A 20418-nucleotide genomic window follows, 5' to 3' on the forward strand; every position below is an offset into this window, starting at 1 on the left:
TTGATACATTGTCACACACTGTCACTGACTCTTCAAAAACACTACCCCCGATTGCTGCACCGAAGAGATTTGTGCGGACAATGACCCACTTGAAGAAAAAAAGATCACACTAACGAACAATTTGCTAAATTGAAAATGTTAAAATTCGAGGATATTAACACTTACTCCTGTGTCTTATTTGTTTACAAATCTGTCAGTCACTTGATTAACAATAATTATTTCCAGTTCCGGAATAATCAGAGATACAACTTAAGGCACCCAGAGCTATTAAGACCCCATGCGCTCCTCTCAGTACCAGACCTTCATAAAATATCATGGTGTGAAGGTGTGGAACAACTTTCCCTACCCATCCCAGCAAAGACTACGCTCCCTTTCTCTAAATCATCTCTTAAAACATATATATTATCTAGGTATTGTTGTCATGGAGACAGATAGAAATTACCATTGCACTAATTATATTTGCCGACTACAAATGATACTAACAGCTCTGTCCTCTTGTTTCAATCCATGTTGTACTGCTTCCCCCCTAATCATATTTACCCTGTATGTATATCAACACCACCGTAAAATATGTATATATTTATAATATAAATGTAAAAAATAAATAAAATAGATAACGAAGTAATAACCGTGATACATTCTGATATGTTCTTACTACCACCATGTTACGTGTACTATTTCAGGTGATACTGAATGTTACATAATACTCCCTTGAGATAATTGTATAGTATATATCAGATGCCTTCAAGAGAGCTCAGGCTCTCAACTGGCTCAGCCATGTTAATATTGTTATTATTATCGACACTGTTTCAATATCAATATCAAGGCTTTAGTCCTGTGATTACCTTTGCACTGAGAAGTCATTAAACAGTAATATAAAATTCTGAGTTGTTCACACAAGTAAAAAACTTCTCTTCAAAACCTACTGGAAATACTGAAGCTAATCAGTCTCGCCTTCTCTGTGCACGCCAAGAAGTACAGAGGATATCCCTTGCTGTCCCCCCTGACACACTCGCACCTGGAGTAGCGGTCACCTATAACAAGTTACTACAGCTCCGTTACCTCAGTTGGGTCTCGGCACGCTCAGTGGATGGACGCGTCGTTCTCACCTCCAGTTATCGAATCGCTACCTCAAAGTTCACGGTAGTGTTAACTGTAACCCAAGTTCCCGGTTGTTACAAATGAAACAAATCCTAAATTTATAAAAGTCTAAATTGACGTTTTTTTTACTGTTTCGTAGACTATACAAAACATTATTAGTTAAATCTTTCTATCATGTGACCTGAAGATCTCTAGTTAAGGAAAAATTTATCAGGTATTTAATTTATAGTGAAGTAAAATTAATTTTAAACAAGTAGATCAGTACAGCATGTGGTAGGTACTGAGAACGAGTTTTGAGAGTGAGGCCGAAAATTATATATCACCCTCGTGCATTAGTGACTGGTCTTCTCTGCCTCACCTGACGGAGCTATGAAGGTGAGTGACCTGACCTTTGTTGTGAGTGACCTGACCTTTGTTGTGAGTGACTTGACCTTTGTTGTGAGTGACCTGACCTTTGTTGTGACTGTGACCTGACCTTTGTTGTGACTGTGACCTGAACGTTGCTGTGACTGTGACCTCATCTATACGTGAATTTTTTTGTATTATTTTATATTAATTTAGCTAGACAATATCATCAACGACCTAACCCAGCTCAACTGCATTCAACCTAACCCAACTTTACAGTTAGAAATGTGAACGGGATCAATTCAGTTTTACTCTAACCTAACCTACACCTAACCTTACCTAACCTTACCAAGTCATATGTTATGCAGGTAAATATCCTTAGTCTTTATAACTAAGCAATTCCTTATTATTTTTTAAGAGCATCAAAATTTGTCCTCAAAAATATTTTAATCTTTAGTTCATGAATAGTAATAGTATGTAACTATCATCATCTTTGACCAATGAGAGGACAGTATTTTTCCCCCTTGGGAGAATATATTACGCATGCGCAAAAAAAAACAACATTTGGGAGTACAGTATTTATTTACCATATAGCTTCCTCGTGACGAAAACACGCAAACACACGAAGAGAATCACTTTGCGCTCCTCCATTGGTAAAGTAAGGTAATATTTGTACTATTAGTAGTTTATATTAGTTAGAAAAGGTTAGGTCAGGTTCTCAAAGGTGTAATTGGTGGGGGGTTTTCAGTGTGTTAACCCCACATTTTTTTCATCGTCTTCAAATCATTGTCGTATTTCCATAAATATATATCCGCGGCAAAATTAAAGGTCTTTTAAATCATCATGAATAATATCAGAAAAAACTAACGAATCTTTAACAGTGGTTTAGTATTATCATCAGTAGTTGTAGTAGTGCTGTAGTAGCTTAATGCTGGTAGTATAATAGCAAGAGTACAGTATTATAGTAGTCTATTAATAGTAATAGTAGTAGTTAGTGGTGTGGCAACAGTTTAAGAAAATACGGCATGGCAATACCAGCGTCTGTAACAGTTGTCATGAGTAGGTTGAAAAAACTCAACCATTTTTTAAAGATTTCTATCAAGTGAACTCCACTACCCAGTATATACTGATAACTCTGCCGCGACGGTACACAGAGGTATAACAAGACCTCCCGGTACACTGGTCAGCTCTACCGGTACACGAAATATCCCAATACACGACTTTAAAGTAAAGCTAATACATGGAAACTGTTTATAGAGCAATATATTTTTTATATTATTATTTAGAAAGTTTACCTTTATGATAGTTGTTAGAAGACAAAATCGACGAAAGTTATCATTATTTTAACGACTTTTCACTTTGACCACTTTCTCCATGATCGAGCCGGATGAACGCTTGTCAAATTGCGTGTTGTTGACGCGAGATATCAAGTGAGTTGCGAGATGAACGATAAATCTCGTCATTATACCCGATGATTCCAGATTTAAAAGATTTATTACGAAAAAATATCAAAATTACAGTGAAAAGCAAAGTATATTGCCGGTACAGTGACCAGCGATCTTACTGGTAGGGTGACCAGTTAATCTTACCGGTACAGTAAACGCTTTCTCTAGTCATGAAGCGGTGGAGCGACTCGTTACGGGTTGGTCCTCTTGTCGTGATGGAGAAAATTTCGTAATATTGTGACTAATTTCTTGTTACGGAGCACGTACGAGAGAGAGCACCATTACCTCCTCCGTGAAGGGATTCGAACCAACACATATAGGTTCTCCTAAAGAGGGAAAGGACTCACTTTGGGTTTGTGTGACAGTTGACAACATGTATTAATCACCGATCTAACTTGGTTTTAACTTGCCAATTGATTTTTAGTGATTTTGATGTTATAAAAACAACAACTAGGTTAGGGTTGGTAATTATATACTTTCAACTACGGGACAACACTCGAATATTTCCGCGTTACGACAGAGATGTTGGATAAGGACGAGCCAGTGAACTGAGCTTTGGCGACGCTCCTCCACCAGTCAAGCTCGCGTGAAGACTTTTTATTTCCGGGTTCCTAAAGCGTTAGCCGTTCGGTATCTGCAAGTAATTTAGAGATTCGTTCCTGTAACTCGGAGACTCAAGCGTGTAATGGGACTATTATTTGTGACTGGATATTAGATTTTCTTTTCTTTACTGCAGATAATCGTCAAATAACATCTCGGTTGTTGCTTGATGCGACTCGGCGCCAACCGGTTCCTCATCTTTTGTGTCGAAGCATAAGAGGAAATTTTATCTTATAAAAACCTTTGAGAATCCATATTTATGTGGTAGCCATGAGTCAATTAAATAAGTTGTATTTCGAGTCAGTCAGATATATTTTTGCAAAATCAAATTACAGTAGGAGGAAAGCGCGCTCGGACTACACACTTGTACCACACACTCGTCCCATACACTCGCCCCATACACTCGTCCCATACACTCGTATTATACACTCGTCCCATACACTCGTCCCATACACTCGCCCCATACACTCGCCCCATACACTCGTCCCATACACTCGTCCCATACACTCGTTCTATAAGCACTCACAGGAACCCACCTATACGTCGCTAGTCACCGGAAACGGGCGTACGTCACTGGCCGCTGGGATCACGTCATGCGTTGTCGTCATCTTTCATTCTACCAGTCATGTCTCATCATTATATCTATTACTACTACTACTGACTAATAATACTACTACTACTGACTATTACTACCACTACTGACTATGACTACTACGTTTTTTTTTAAATGGCCTCCATCCTCCCCTTATAGCCATACCTTCGCCACCATTTTATGACCTTAAAATTAAATATCCTAACACATAAGTAGCTATCCTAGCTGAGTTGAGTTAGTTGAGCTGCAGATCTATGCGGCATTCAGTGACTGTAGCCTCATAGTCAATATCTGCAACTGTTGTCAGCTTTGGGGCCGATGCTCTCGTTCCCCTGAGGCAGAACAAAGCCGACTTAAGGAGAGAGAAGGACAGTCGACATCTCATCCAGGCTGTAACATAACTTCTGGGTTGCTGCTTCTGTTCGGATAGCACCTCAGCATCTTGCACTTGGTCCCATCCCACCAGAGGTTGTGAACACTAGAGGAGTGAAGCTGCCTTGATCAACGTTCTGAATTCTCTCCCAGTATGCCCTTATCTTGTCGTTCTCGTTCCTCCTATGTGCAGCATCGAGAGCTAAGTTACGGTGACATGCGGCCATGGGATAAAAAATCCTGGTGTCGAAGAAGGCTCGCTGTCCCCGCGTCCAGAATCCACCAAGCACTGACGTCAACACGGGCTTCGTTGGATGTGTTTGAAGTCCTATGTTGGAAATTCTCACCGTCCAATGGAAGGAGGGTCGGTTCTACCCTGACATCACGGCAGATTTCCTTCACCATATTTGCTGTGAGATCCCTTACTTCGTCATGCCTCGTGCATATGAAGCCCCCTTTCTTACACACCATGGAGTGATCGACGTCATAGGAAGAGCCACACACGACTACTACTATCACTATTGGTTGTCACACATATCGGCTTACACAGAGGTACCGTCATGACTCACCGTTAACCTGCTTCTAGTAATAGGCTAAAAAGTGGTCAATTATGTGTCTATTGTTTTAAACACGGTGTACAATGTAGGTCGTGGCAGCCAGGCCTCCTACACCACCCTCCTACACCACCACTCCTACACCACCACTCCTACACCACCCTTCCTACACCACCCTTCCTACACCACCCTTCCTACACCACCTACCTAAACCACCTTCCTACACCACCCTTCCTACATAGATATATTATCAATGTTACCTTTGCACATAAGACACTGTAAACGTCTCCTGTACACACACACACACGCACACACACACACACACGCACACACACACACATCGCTCTATGAAATTACTCATTAATGCTCACTTAAGCACAGCAGGTGATCGGATTAACTTAGCACGTACTTCACTTACCAAGGCGCAGCTGTTGTTATTTGGGACGCGAATTGGCCGCATTACTGATGATTAATCGTTGGGTCATCGTTAGTTGCCATAATTCTAAACTACCCCGTGATGCGATTAGGTGCGGTTAGGGTGGAAGGGAGGGAGGGGGAGGAGGTAGGTTGAGATGAAGGGTGGGAGGAGATAAAGGGGAAAAATGGAGATGAAGGGTGAAGAGGAGTGAGTGTGTTGATGATGAAGGGTGAAGAGGAGTGAGTGTGTTGATGATGAAGGGTGAAGAGGAGTGAGTGTGTTGATGGTGCAGGGTGAAGCGGGAGGAAGTGTAGTAAACCATTTTTGAAACAGTTAAACATATACATAACGCTGTAGTTATCTCACATAGTTATACGGGATTGGTAGACCCATGGAACGATCAACCAACCCAAGCTGTAGAATCAAGAACAGTTACTGGGCTTCAAAACACCTGTCAACACTGGCTACTTTCCCTCAACTAAGACTTATACAAAACATCACCAGCTTCTCAGAGTATGTATATAGGTCTTAAGTGCTGATAAGAGTTCTGCTTAGCTCTTGGTGTTATTGTACAGTCATCAGTTACTGGGTCAGACTACTGTATTATGACATAGAACCGCCTCCCTCGCCCCTCCTCACTCTACACACACACCTATATACTCACCCCACCTCACGCATTAAACTCACCTCCTCACGCGCATTTCACTCTACACACACACACACACCTCTTCCCTATTTCCTCTCGTCTCACAATACTTATCCTTCTTCCTCCACAGTGATAGAGGGAATGAGGAGGAGAGAGAGAACGCGTGATGCCGAGTAGTGTTGGTGTAAGTGGGGCGTTCATCGCCTTGAGTCGCCGCCGCAGTTAACAAATACAACTACACACCCCTGCCGCCGCCACTACCGCGACCACCAACACCTTACCCCCAATGCCCTATCACTTATCTCTTCCCTCCTTCACCCTCTAACTTTCTGACGGTTCTCGCTTACTTCCACCTTTAACCCTTCCCCTTTCCCTTCTTTCCGTCTCTCCCTTCCTTCCCTCTCACACTCTCTACGCCCTCCTTACCTATAAAATTTCCTTCCCTACAGTTAAACGTAGTCTCTTTTATCCAGTGTTTACATGATCAGCTGACTGACCCAAACACTAACACACTCACATGCCGAACATAATGATCACACACACACACACTCTCTCTAGAATGAAGTTGATCCATTTACTATTGTTCTGGTTGAGTTTGTCTCGTCAATATTTACAGTGCGTAGAGAGAGAGAGAGAGGGGGGGGGGGTGGATGGATGTAATTAGTTCACATATAGTTAAAAATATTCAATAAAAAAAAAACTGGGATTATAATTCTCAGGAGATGAGTTCAAAAAAAAAGCTTTCACAAAACATTAAGACCATTTTTCTTACCACTCCCTTCTAAACCTAAAGTAAAGTAGGTAGGTATCTCTTGTCCTGTGAAGAATTGGCTGTGTGTGGAGGAGTGTTTCAAAGGCCTCCTGTAATTAGTGTGGTAATAATAATTGTAAGGTTATTTTAGTGCCAGGTGCTTGTACAGTGATAGACAGCTGTTAAGGATGTTACTGATTGTACTAATACTTGAAGCGTCATTAGGGTCATATTTGAAGCGCCCTGTTATGAGTTCATGGCGGGGAGGGAAGAGAAGGAAGAGGGAAGAATGGGTAGAGTGAAGGAAAGGGAAGGGAAGGAAGGATGCAAGGTGAGAAGGTGTAAGGGAAGAGAAGGAAGAGGGAAGAATGGGTAGAGTGAAGGAAAGGGAAGGGAAGGAAGGATACAAGGTGAGAAGGTGTAAGGAAGGAAGAGGTGAGAATGGGTAGAGTGAAGGAAATGGAAGGGAAGGAAGGATGCAAGGTGAGAAGGTGTAAGTAAGGGAAGAAAGGAATGAGTACAATGAGCTAACCCCTTGAGTACAGTTACTTAAACCCCAGAGTACGTTGACTTCTCCAGTGTGCAATAGATTCGTCCTCCAGGGAATGGGTTATTGCATTCAACTGGTTCTGGCATCTTGCTCCAGGGATTAACATTACAGGTATACTCAGATTAACTGTAGTGCTGATGTTAAGTCATTGTACTTAGGGGTTTAACCTCTCCATTACCCTTAGTGTCCGATGACTTAACCCTTAGTGTATGATGACTTCACTACTTGTGTACGATGACTTAACCCTTAGTGTATGATAACTTCACTACTTGTGTACGATGACTTAACCCTTAGTGTCCGATGACATAACCCTTAGTGTATGATGACTTCACTACTAGTGTCCGATGACTAGTGTATAAAATAGACTTGCAGATGATACCAGGGGCAGAAGTCTTGAAACTTTTCACCTTAAGACGATAAACTATTAAAAGAAATTATGTCTTAAAACGTTCAACGTCAAGTCATAATATAATTTTCCCTCCATTTTTTTTTAAAGAGTGAACCTTAATACTGTTTTCATCCAGAGCGTAAATAGAGAAGAATGGATGATAACGAGATAATTAAAAACAAATATTAACGGAGGAATCAGGGGCCAACGAACCTGTATTTACTGTTAGTTGAGGAGATAAGAAGAAGCGGAAGAAATACGTAATGAAAGGTATTAAGCCTTGTAGTGCAGTATATGGTGGTGTAGGGAGGAATGGGATCTCTCGTCTCCCATATGGCAGTGAGTAATTATACAGACGAGGTGTGTTTTACTTCCTGGATATCCTAGAGTGTCCGATCCGTGTCTTAAGCCTATGTCCTAGTAATGTTTCCAGTCCGTGTCTGTAAGCCCGTGTCCTTTTTTGAGTGTCCCAAGACAGTCAGGTTAGTATATGTAATCTCTGTGTATCCATTAATCTGTGATGCTATTAAGGGGTAAATTAATCCATCCATAACTACATACACACAAATAAAGGACTGTCTCTACACGTAATTCACATTGCTCCAAATTTGAGCCTCTTAAATAATATCCAGAAAAAAATCTTCTAATGAATCGGGTATAACTGTAGTTTTTGTCTCAGAACAGATATATAAGTTATCCCTAAAGTTATAACACTAACGTTTTCTATGAAGCGAGCGGGTTAAAGAAATTCAGCCAGCCTAGGTCTTCTAGGTAAAATTTCCATGTTATGAATATTTTTCCTTATGCTAAATCTTTGTGAGACAAGTAAAGGCATTATTCTTGCACCTGTTACGATGAGAATTTAACTTATGAAGAAATAGAATCTTGGCTATAATTCCTACAGGCTCGTTCGTGAAGCTTTCTGGTAATTGGGATATATTTACATTAATTATTAGGCAGAGGATGAAGTTACGCTGTTCTTACAGTACATTAATTACTCGGAGCTTAAGAAAAAATTCCATTGTTAGTTATTGGAATTTCAACCTTATCGTATCATTAACCTTCTTCCCTCGTAACTAATTCGTATTACTGAATAAAACATCACGATACATTAAATACCTCTTAATTATTGAACACAAGTGATCTAAAATAAAACATCGAAATAACTTGTAAAATATGTCTTTAACTTGAATGTGATGTTACGCGGGATAAAACAAAACGTACGACAGTTTGAGAATCCCTACCCTCGGATTTCCGGTTCATGCTCACCACAAAGTTCGCTACAATCACCACCATAAAAATGTTCCCGTTATACCATGATTATTCGTTTTATTACCCATCGTTAGTGTCGTATTCTTTCTGTGGTGTGTGTGTGTGTGTGTGGTGATGGAGCTCTGTTAGCGGTGCCGTGCTGTGTGACGACGACTGTAGGTAGAAACTCTTGAATATGGCCCACTTGGCTGGTACAAAGACCACTCCAGCTGGCACACAGACGGTCCCAGCTATTAGATATTTCATATGATCTTGCATTAATTTACGGCGTGTTTATAGAACTATTTCTTAATGCTGTGCAACAATAAAAAGATAAGAATGTTAGAGACAACAAACTTGTATTATATTGTTACGTATATTGTTTTGTCAGTGTCAGTTGTATTCTGTAAGGGTGCCCCCTAAAAATATACTAATTTTCTTGATTGATTTGTTGTTGCCAGGTGTCACCCATCCTGCTGGGAGCTGTGGCTCTGTTGGTGGTGCCTCGCCCTCACCTCGCCACATCTCAGGACTCTCAAGAACCCCAGAATTCTCAGGACCCACAAGACTTTGAAGATTCTGGCGAGACTAACGAGGGAGCTGACGAAGAACTTCCTGTTGCTGAGGCACTGCGTATCGGACCTTACTGGCGGCTACCACGGCCGCCGCCACGCGCTGTGCTGGTGGCTGCACGTCGAAGTGACTCTCCCTTTCGACACGATTTCCCGCCTCGAAACGAAGGCCCCTTTCGACAGGACTTACCGTTTCCAGACGTCCCCCTCACCGACCACCTGTACACGTCTTCCCTCGACAACATTCAACACAAGAAACTTTCATCCCACAATCCAGGAGCGAGTGAGGTGTACCCGCCAGTGTACCGGACCATAGCGGGGGTGAGCAATGCTTATAAGACACGGAGGACCACCCAGACGCCGGACCAAGTGAGGACCATAGAGACCATGACAGCCGAGGAGTCCTGGACCATCCTTGGGGTGCCGTTCTCAGGCCTTCCCAGGTGACTTACTGTGTGTGAGTGTGTGTGTGCGTGCGTGTGTGTGTGTGTGTGTGTGTGCGTGCGTGCGTGTTTGTGTTTGTGTGTGTAAGTAAGAGTGAGACCGTGTACGGAAGCATGAATGTGTGTTTACTTTGGTTTACATGTGCTCATGCATTATCATTGTGTATATTTGTTAGCGACTTACACATCTAATCAAATATCTTTTTTGTTGGAAGCTGGAGGGAAAATTTGTAAAACTTGGTAAAACTTTCATTAGACGTGTGTGAAAAGCGAACTGATTATTTGTGTGGGGAAGAAAAAAATGGCATTCAAATTATCTCATAATTCTAACAATATCTAAACTAAAGTAAAAAAAAATTACATACTCAGCTATTTCATTAAACTTTTACAATTCGGACTAAACGAGTGTTGAAATGTGAGTTGATTCTCCAAGTGTTCACAACATAAATATTCTAATACACACATTCACTATCCAAGACAATATTTACACCGAGAGAAGATTTTTTTTTTATATTCGGTAAAAACATGAACAATTTACACGAGACAAGTGAGCCAATTACAGCATATCTGTGTTTGCAGGCGTAGGCGTCCAGGGCATGGTCCTCCACCCCATCACCGTGTTCAGGGGCGAATCAGGGGCAGGAAGGCACCCCCCAAGGTCAGTATCTCCTGTTGCTTTGGTGGGCCTGTATAAAAATTTGGTATGTTATTTGACACACACACACACACACACACACACACACACACACAACACACACACACACACACACACACACACACACACACACTATATAGGTTCATACTGTGACATAGGTACACATACTTCTCCCTATTTACCTAGGCATCGTTATTTCCCACAAGTCAGGTTCTCAGTAAAGAGTTGCGTAATGTGAAGTCTATCGTAGTGGTACAGTGAGGGTTATTACTGAGTTCCCTTCAACATGTGGCGGTATTATTCCCACAGCTTCATCACGCACGTGGCACAAAGGCGCTAATCTTCTCACACTCAGTCAAGGGATGTATCCAGAGTCTGAATCCTCACGAAAAGGTTATATTTTGCACAAAAATAAAAAAACTACAAACAATACAAATTACATGTGTACGTTTTATGTATATAACATCAGATATGAACAAAGGTTAACAAACGAAGTACAGAATAGAAGAGCCAACATCGAGGCAGTAAATGTAGACATATACAACAAAGCTAAAATAACGTGGGGGTAAGTAGAAGAGTTAGAAGCTGTAACTGACTGGCTCGATAATGAAATAGAAAGAAGAGTGAGAGAACTTTCATGGTTCAGATCCAGCAGAACAAGACTAAACAACCCAGCACCAATACCGAGGTACAGCTAACAACCCCAAAGCAATTTAATAACAAAATAAAACAAAAACTCGCAAAAGAATGAATAGCTAATTAAAACACTGGCGAGACAAAACATCAACTTTTTCAATTTAAATAAAAAAGAGTAGGAATACCTCCTTGTGAACCAAAGTAGCAAGTTGGATCCTACACCACTTCCTTGTAAAAAAGATTCCTATTTTAAACAGAAACTTCAATTAAAGAAAAAATAGAGAGAGTGACTAACGGACACTATCCTTGGCCTCGTCAACCACCCCCCCCCACCCACCCCCATGCTGTTTTCTCCCCACCTTTATTAAAGCAAAAGATTCGTTGCTCAGCCAGTTCCATAAAGAGCCTGGCCAGAGGTCGTTACCTCTTCCTTGAAATACTGGCGTCTGCAATGACGAAACGTGAACGAGAAAAAGGCCAAAGACCTGAGAGCTAGTGCTTAAATTACTAGTACGAAAGATCAACAAAGAATTTCATAATGCAACATATCTACTTGAGCCCGGATACTTTTACTCTCCTACTTTCCTTCAAACTCCCCCCTCATTTACTACCTTCTGAAACCTAACCCCTTCACCCCCCCAAAAATACCTCCAAAGTACCCCCCCCTCCCCCACCCTCCCATCCAGCAACAAGCAATAGCCCTTCATCCTTATCTACAGGCATCCAGTCAAGTCAAGCCAAGGGAATGTAGAAAAATGTCACAAGCGTTCGTAACTGACACAAATATTTAATAGGTCGACTCTGGTGCACCATTTGAGCGTGTGTGTGTCGGACGATTACCGGTAATTCCCCGGGGATTTCTAGACTCTTATCTTCTTTTTATTTATTTTTTATTAATTCTCAATCCTCTGATACACTAACGCTTTATTTCTTAAAAAAATATTAGTATTTCTGTCTGTCTGTCTATCGGTTTAATTGTTTATGTGTACATACAAAGATTAGTCAATACATACATACATAAGCTGTACTTTACATTCTGGTATAAGGGCGGGGATTTTCTTCTTCTCCCTTATATTCTTATTTCATACTTCTTTCTTTGTCTTAGTTCCTTCAGTTGTTCTGTCTAATTATTTCATTTCATGGTTACTTCATAACCTCAGACCTTTGGTAGCATGGAGAGGGTAAGGGCACATGGGTACTGTAATTCTGGTATCAAATCATTGGACAAAATAAAGGTGGGTACTGAGGGAAAATGATACCCCTAATATACTCTAAGAAAAGGTTTGTTAATAGGAAATTAAATTAGGTAAAAGATGTCATTAACATACAACTACAAGGTTCAACTCCTTGGCCTTACTCATCTGCAACTCCAAGTGGATACTCTTGCTTCTCACAACATTACTGGTGGTACATTACACAGACTACTCAACATGACAAACTTACATATGGTATCTTCACTAGAACTGTTGGTAGTACATATGAAGGATGCACTCACAACACTTAACACGTTAATACTGATACTAACAATTTATGGGTTCACTACCCAACATGGGATAATTATATTCAGTTAATTATCCCCAATCATATATAACAAATACTGTGGACCAAATAACTGTACGGAGTGTCCCAGGGTAGAACACTGGCGTCTCAACAAATGAAGATCGGTGTTATGGTCGGTTGAATGGCGAGAGTCTGGGGTCTAGTTCCCAAGATGCAGACTGGAGCAGTTTAATCCTGCCGAATCAGCGACATCGTCCAAGACAGCTAGCTATGTTAGGTAGCCACCGACCCCGGGCAGCCGGTGAGGTGTTCAAATAACCCACACACTGGATCTGAGATAATTTGGAGACGTCAAGAAAGGGATGATGATGACTCAATCACAAACAATCTTTCGTCTAGCATCGACAGATGACATTTACGTTATAGTACTTCTTGCACTGGGTAAATGACAATTTCACTGTTACAACATAAACACTGATATTCACAAAATTGACTAAGTTAAACTGAATGACTATATCGGCGGGGAACACTGGCTCACATACCTGGGATAATTTGCTGAACGTCAAAGGAAGGAATGTTAACAAAGAAAGAAGTATGAAATATGAATATAAAGGAGAAGAAAATCCCTGCCCTTATAATGGTGGCAGCGGTGGGATTTAAAGAGAGGGAAAACGCGTTCTTCCTAGGGATAACTCACCAGTTATCCACATGTTTTGCGGGCGTGGAGTATAATATGAATCATCAGGTTTCAAACAGACCAGCCGTCATTATGACCATGACACTGGAACACAAGATGAAGTGTTTTGATATTCACCTCAGTAGGTTAATGTGTTGATATGCCGGCTCTCCTTATGTTAGAGATACGAATCATTTAGTGAATTTCCTTGTGTTTCGTTTCTGCGTCTGTCTTCTATTCCACGTGGATGATGCTGGAGAATAAACTGCCCACACACGTATATACCAATTCGATATCGATTTGGTAACGAATGTGTTAATCTATATTGAATCCCATCAACCGAGACTATCAACCAGGTTTTGAAATCCTCTAACAAACCAAAGGAAAACCATGCGTGGATATCCGTAAATTGACGTAACCAAAAGGGCAGTTGAGTAATACCCCATAATCTCTCATTACTTCAGTCATCCCTTGATTGATACATGTGTTGGTTTTCTTCAATAAACGACAAAGCGACTGTTTTGTGCTCCAACAATTCTTTCGTACTGTTCACCATTCATCGTTAAAGTACTATAGAACACTTGATCGTTGATTTTAACGTTAGTAGTAAGTATGGTATTATTATTATAGTCTATATCACAAGAAAATTGCACCGTATAGGATATGAGGCCTATATTATTGTTGAGAAATATTAACCCAACATATACTTTATAAATCTATGTCTGTACTTCTTGCTCTTTCTGATTTTTGATACATACATACATACATACATACATGCATACATACATACATACATACATACATACATACATACATACATACATGAATTTCTAAACTACAAATCAAACTCCACAAAATAATTTCAAGATCGATAAATATTTTGTCCCTTAAAATTAATTCAAAATTTTTAGTTGTATGACGTAACATTATGTAATATATTTCCCCCTCACACAGGTTAGGGCGCCACCCAGGGTCAGACAGAACCTCCGCCGCCCACAACCAGCTATCCTTGCGCCCGTACACCGCCCACTGTCCCTCCCTTCTCCACAACAGCCCCCGACCACGCCCCCACGCACGTCCCCACGCCACCCACGACAGCCCCCGACCACGTCCCCACGCTACCCACGACAGCCCCGACCACGTCCCCACGCCACCCACGACAGCCCCCGACCACGTCCCCACGCCACCCACGACAGCCCCCGACCACGTCCCCACGCCACCCACAACAGCCCCCGACCACGCCCCTGCCACCCACCACCTTCACTCCTGACTCCCTGGACGTATATAACATGGCAGGTCCGCCTTACTATGACACCATCCCGCCCAGTGTCATCCGGGGGGAGGAGTCCGCTACACCCATGTCGCCGCCCACCACGCCGCCCCCACCGCCCGCCATCACCCCAAAAGTGAGTCATTCATATCTTGTGTTTAATTATTATATACAGGAAGTAACTATTATCTGAACTGTCTTATGGTTTGTATTTCTTAGTAATTATTATTATTATTATTATTATTGTTGTTATGTTATTATCAATATTACTGCTATAATTATTAATTATATTCATATATGGCTTAAGAACTTTAAGGTGTACAAACACTTAACTCCTCCTCGCTATAGTCTTATCCTAGGTTTGTTTGATCCCCATTCACCTGTTCTCACACGTCACTCCTAACCCACCTGCCGAGTCCTCATGTCTCGAAAAATTCTCTCAAACTTCCCCCGAACCTCAAAATTCTCAACAATATAAAGTTACAATAACACAAAAAATTAACGCCCAATTATATTTTTCATCGCAAATATTGGATTATGTTTGTAATTTCACCCCCCCGCCCGTCAAAGAGGATTCAAAACAAGTTACTTTTTTCCTGGTATTTTTTTTTCGGTTTGCTTCCCAGGAGAGACGAATGATTAGCACCATTTTTTTTAGCCGAATCTTTTCCACAGATTCGGCGGCCAGTGTCCACCCCCAGACCCAGGTGGCCCTACAGACCTCCGTCCTCTGTGCCTGCCTTCGTGACTACTGCACTCGACGACCGGGACCCCTGGGTCACCAGTCACAGCAGCCAGGAATCCACCCTCTCAAACAGTCCCGGTGACTTTGACTGGTTCAACAACTGGAATATAAATTGGAATCATGATTGGAACGGCGGTGACTGGAGTAATAAGTGGAACTCCGACATCTCCAGCAGGAAGGACACCACGTCCCCGACTTCTCTCATCGTCACGAACTCGAGGAATAGCCTAGACGTGTACGACGACGAAGACGAGGCACGTTTTGACTTGCCTCAGGCAGAAGGAACTGAAAACAGCCTACTTGCGGACCTCTTGTTGAACCACAAATTCCCAAGAGGTCCCGCGACTCGCCACAGATACCCTGAGAGGTCACAGACCGAAGATGAATACCCTGAAACAACTCGGACTAAGACTAGATACCCTGAAACATCTAAAGCGAACAGAAAATACTCGGAAAATCCTCCAAGAATGAACAAATACCCTGAAACGGGTTTCACAGAGAACAGATACCCTGAAAGACCTCCAGAAACGAGCACATATCCTGAAAGGCCTCAAAGAGAGAACAAGTTCCCTGAAAGACCTCCAGTAAATGAAAGATATCCTGAAAAACCTTTAATAACGGACATATACTCAGCAAGAGCTTCAGCAGAAGAACAATATCCTGAAACTCCCAGACAGGACAGGTACCCGATGAGAACCAGACACCCTGAAGTACCACTGAAAGAGGACACACACCCTGCAACAACGACGACCAGGTACCTTGAGACACACCTAACAGAGAGTGGGCATAGTGGACATCTTAAAATACCCGCAGTACAAGTCAGGCACCTCCAGGGACCCCGAACGAAGACCAGACACCCCGAGAGACTACCGACGAAGACCAGACACCCCGAGAGACTACCGACGAAGACCAGACACCCCGAGAGACTGCCGACGAAGACCAGATACCCTGAGAGACTACCGACGAAGACCAGACACCCACCACTAACGGCGAATGAGCGATATGGTCCTGTCAGCCTAGAACGCCCTCTGGCATCTCCGAGGCCCTCTAGGAAGCAACAGAGAGTTCCGGTGGTCACGGTAGAGCAAAGGAGAGGCGCCGTGGCTACTGGAGGCGAACGTGGGGTGCCGGAGACGTCGGTGGGGATTCATGGAGGATCTTGGTATACCGAAGAACGAAAAAGGCAGCCCTCAGTAGCGTATCAAAGCAGTAGAACACCTGGGGAGTCTCGCGACACTACCTGGGTAAGCACACTACTTACTCGAGTCATGTAGTACACCTGTTTGATAGTTTAACTGGTTTATCACTAATTACAGGTAGTTCACTTAGGTTTTAGAGGCTGGTACAGGAAAATTACATTTACTTTAGTAACAGGGTACACATAAATTGCAAACATTTTAAAGACAGGTTACAGTTAGGTTAATAAATATTCTCGTAGTGTAATGATCACACTGGTAAATGAAGTAAAAACCCACATTGGAGAAATCTTAGAGTTGGTATATGTCGATCCTATACTAAGACCCTCTTCAGCACCGGTATTAGTTTCACCATAGCTGAATAATGAATAAACTGAAATCTACAAAGAGGAAGGTGTGCAATTTCTCATAAAACCAATATATTGCAGGATGAATCACGCCCTCTACACCGTCCTCCGCCATCCCTCCGTCAGGCAGCTCCTCCCAGACCTGGTGAGTTTTAACCTGTATCACATCACACTCGCTCCTCACTTGTAGATGGTGGATCGGGGTTGTGGTTGGGGATGGTGGTTATGGTGGTGATGGTAGTGGGTGCTAATGGGTAATTTTGGTGGGGGTATGGGTGGTTTTATGGGTTTTGGTGTTGGTAATGGTGATATTGTGGGTGGTGGTGTTAATGTAGTGTGATCTTCAACCCACTACCGAACCTCTGAACTCTTTGATAAAATAACTAAACCATAAGTAATGAAACCTCACTTTTGAATCCCTTTAGGAAATACAAACACTTATTTTGAGAATCTAGTTATATCTACCTATAAGAAACACAACCCAACATGCCTCGGTAATAACAGTCTCAAGTAATAATAAAGAAAAACCAAGTATCACAAAAATCAGGTTTCATTATTTCCAAGTTTAGATCCGTTATGTCCTCAAGGTATTCGGGATTCGTAGTTCAGGGATTCGGTACTTAGGTCTCAGGTATGATTGGTGTTGGTGAGACAAACAAAAACAAACACGTCATTCTTTGCTGATCAATGGGGGTTGGGTAGGAGGGATGGGGGGTGGGTTGGGGGGGGGAGTCCAGGTAGCTCGTCGACCACTGGGCAAAAACAAATTGGTGAGGGAAAGCTCCAGGTAGATGGTTAGTGTGTTAGACGGGGCGTGTAGAAGTCCTCCTGAAACTGTACGTCCGTTAAGTTGACAAAGTGCAAAAGTTACCAAGTACATGGGAATATATATACAGCTGTACACTCTTAGAGCCCATTGTACATGTTGATAAGTACATTCTTGAGGCCAATATTACGTCAGTTGAAGTAATAAGTACACTAAAACACAACCACCATTAGTCATCTGGTTTTAGAAAAGTACACGAAGGGTCCATCTTGTGTGTGGCGTTTCAGCGACTGTAAAATAAACTGAAGGTGAAAACTGAGGTGGTGTTATCGCGCTTCAGCAGCTGTATGGGGGTAATGGTGGAGGTGTGGGCGGGGCGGGGAGGGGGGATTTAGGTTGATATATGATGTGGCGGAAGGAAGACGGGGAGAGAGAAAGACAAGTGAAGGCAACTATTTGTCTTTTGGAATGACTAAAGGAAGAAGAATATTGACAAAAAAGAAGGATGGGAAGAAGAAAACAAGAGCAATGAGGAGGAGGAGGAAGAGCAATGAAGAGGGAAGGAAGAGGAAGAGGCGAAGGAGGAGAAAGAGTAGTATGGGGTACACATAGATGGTACTAACTGTACACCTCGCGACACACTGGCCGTATAATGATCCACTTCCTCCCTCCAGGCCGCCAGCTGGACGTCTATAGGGGCCAGGGTTAGACTACCAGGTGTTGCTATATCACCTATTTAACTGCGCCTGAAAACAATGGATGCCTCTTTCTAATTATTGAAGGGGGACAGGACTAGACACGTCATGTCTTGAGTGTATTTTGATAATAGTACAGTATGTAATTATAAGTCAATAAAATTAAACAGACTAATTGGAGTAGGTAAGAGAGTAGTGTTAAACTTGTGAACTGTACACGAATGGTCTGCTAAAACGGGGATTCAGTATCACCTGTAATATCTACCTGTAATATCTACCTGTAATCTCAACCTATAGTCTGAACGGAATAACTGTATCACCTCTATACACCCTGTTACAGTCACCTAATTGCTGTATCTAAAGCCCTTCTTCCTCTGCCAGGCCTCATCTCAGCGTTCCTTTTCAGTTAAACAGAAGGTAATTAACGATATGTCTTGTTTACCTGAGGGAGTGTGAGGTACTTTACCACCTGGTGAGGGGACCGGTACGTGCAGGTAGCACACGCAGGTAAAAATGTCGGCCTTCGTTAGTTCCCTTTACTCACCTGGTTTGGGCGGCCCCCTGAGGTGAGCAGGTGTCACCCAGGAACAATTTAAAGGGTGTTAGTTGTAGGTTACTAATGAGTTTGTTGATCAGCTGATGCGAGACCAAATTCATCTGATGTGTGGGTTAGTAGTTGTGGTTATTTACGATTTGGAATGGTGGTAGTTGTGGTTGTTTGGGATATTAAGGTTGGAGGTAATTTTATTATTTTGCGATTTTTTTGTGTGTGCGTGCGCGCGCTCACTCATAATCGTAACTGTTATGGTATGTGTACAGGTATATAATTACGGTACCTGTACCTCTTTGTTACTGCCGGACACCAGAATTATCATATTTCTTCCGTTTCTTCAGTTTTGACCTGGCAGACGGCAAGGGAAGCAGGAGGACAACCCAGAAGAGGAGGATGAAGGAGAAAAAGAAAAAGAGAAGAAAAGGTGAGAGACGAGAATAAAGAAGAAAAAGAAAATCAGAGAGAGAGACGAGGAGATAAGCACAACAGTAGGTGATATAATTAATACTCTCTGTATACATATCACCACACACCCACACAGAGTTTCAGATATAATCACTATGCTCATTATATGAGTTAATTCAACCTCTGATGGTTTGAACGTGAGATTTGTGAATGAAATGTTTTATACCAAAGATACCTTTTCTTGTCTCTTAATGATTTGTGTTTTAAAATTTCGTAATCGTGTTTTTCCATAATTCACATTTTTCTCGTTAGTGTAAAGTCCTCGGGTGTTGTCAAATTGTGGTGTTGTTGCAGTGATGTCTTTTATGTTCCATTTCCCCCTTGTTTACGTGTATATAATCGTGTTATGCATCCATGTATATCCTGCTGGTCGGGTAGTGTGAGCAGGGCCGAACTTAGGACAAAAAGGAACCAAGATAAGGATTTAGTTGAAGGATACTTGTGATGTTAAAAAAAATTGTATGCCACTACCAACACCATCTATACTTCCAGGAAATTTTGACGTTTTTATATATTTTTTTCTTTTTTGGGGGGGGGGGGGACAGAGATACAGGTGTAGTAAGAATAATGTAAAATTAAGAATATATTAACTACATTATTCAGTGTTATTATTTCGGGCAACATCGGCAAAAGATCATCATTCAATTCATTTAAACTTTATGAAGTTTTAACCTACTTATTTTCTATAAAAAAAAGGGTGGGAAATATTTTTTATTTTGTCTTATATTTTATTTTATTTTTATTTTTTCCTTCGAGTTTATTTTTATTGTTAAAATCTTGGAGGACCTGTTTAACTCAACCATAGGTGTAAGTTGTAATAAAGTGTTAAAACACTGTAACTACTGTGTTTATATACTCCAACGTCTTGCTGCCAACCCGACTCTCA

At 41.8% G+C, this 20418-nt stretch overlaps 2 protein-coding genes across 2 annotated transcripts; both read left to right on the forward strand.

The window, feature by feature from the left end:
- The first annotated feature begins 1078 nt into the window (after nucleotides 1-1078).
- Nucleotides 1079-14765, forward strand: LOC121878992 (pollen-specific leucine-rich repeat extensin-like protein 1). Its single transcript, XM_042385443.1, has 5 exons — nucleotides 1079-1476; nucleotides 9475-10028; nucleotides 10608-10686; nucleotides 14450-14567; nucleotides 14659-14765. The coding sequence occupies exons 1-5, from the start codon at nucleotides 1471-1473 to the stop codon at nucleotides 14763-14765; spliced, it is 864 nt and encodes a 287-aa protein (XP_042241377.1). The 5' UTR covers nucleotides 1079-1470.
- Nucleotides 14689-20371, forward strand: LOC121879101. The gene is made up of 4 exons (XM_042385605.1): nucleotides 14689-14901; nucleotides 15441-16754; nucleotides 17135-17198; nucleotides 19409-20371. The coding sequence occupies exons 1-4, from the start codon at nucleotides 14785-14787 to the stop codon at nucleotides 19462-19464; spliced, it is 1551 nt and encodes a 516-aa protein (XP_042241539.1). The 5' UTR covers nucleotides 14689-14784; the 3' UTR covers nucleotides 19465-20371.
- The last annotated feature ends 47 nt before the right edge of the window (nucleotides 20372-20418 follow it).

The sequence above is a fragment of the Homarus americanus genome, unplaced genomic scaffold, assembly GCF_018991925.1.
Source record: "Homarus americanus isolate GMGI-L3 unplaced genomic scaffold, GMGI_Hamer_2.0 scaffold4060, whole genome shotgun sequence".
Lineage (NCBI taxonomy): Eukaryota > Metazoa > Arthropoda > Malacostraca > Decapoda > Nephropidae > Homarus > Homarus americanus.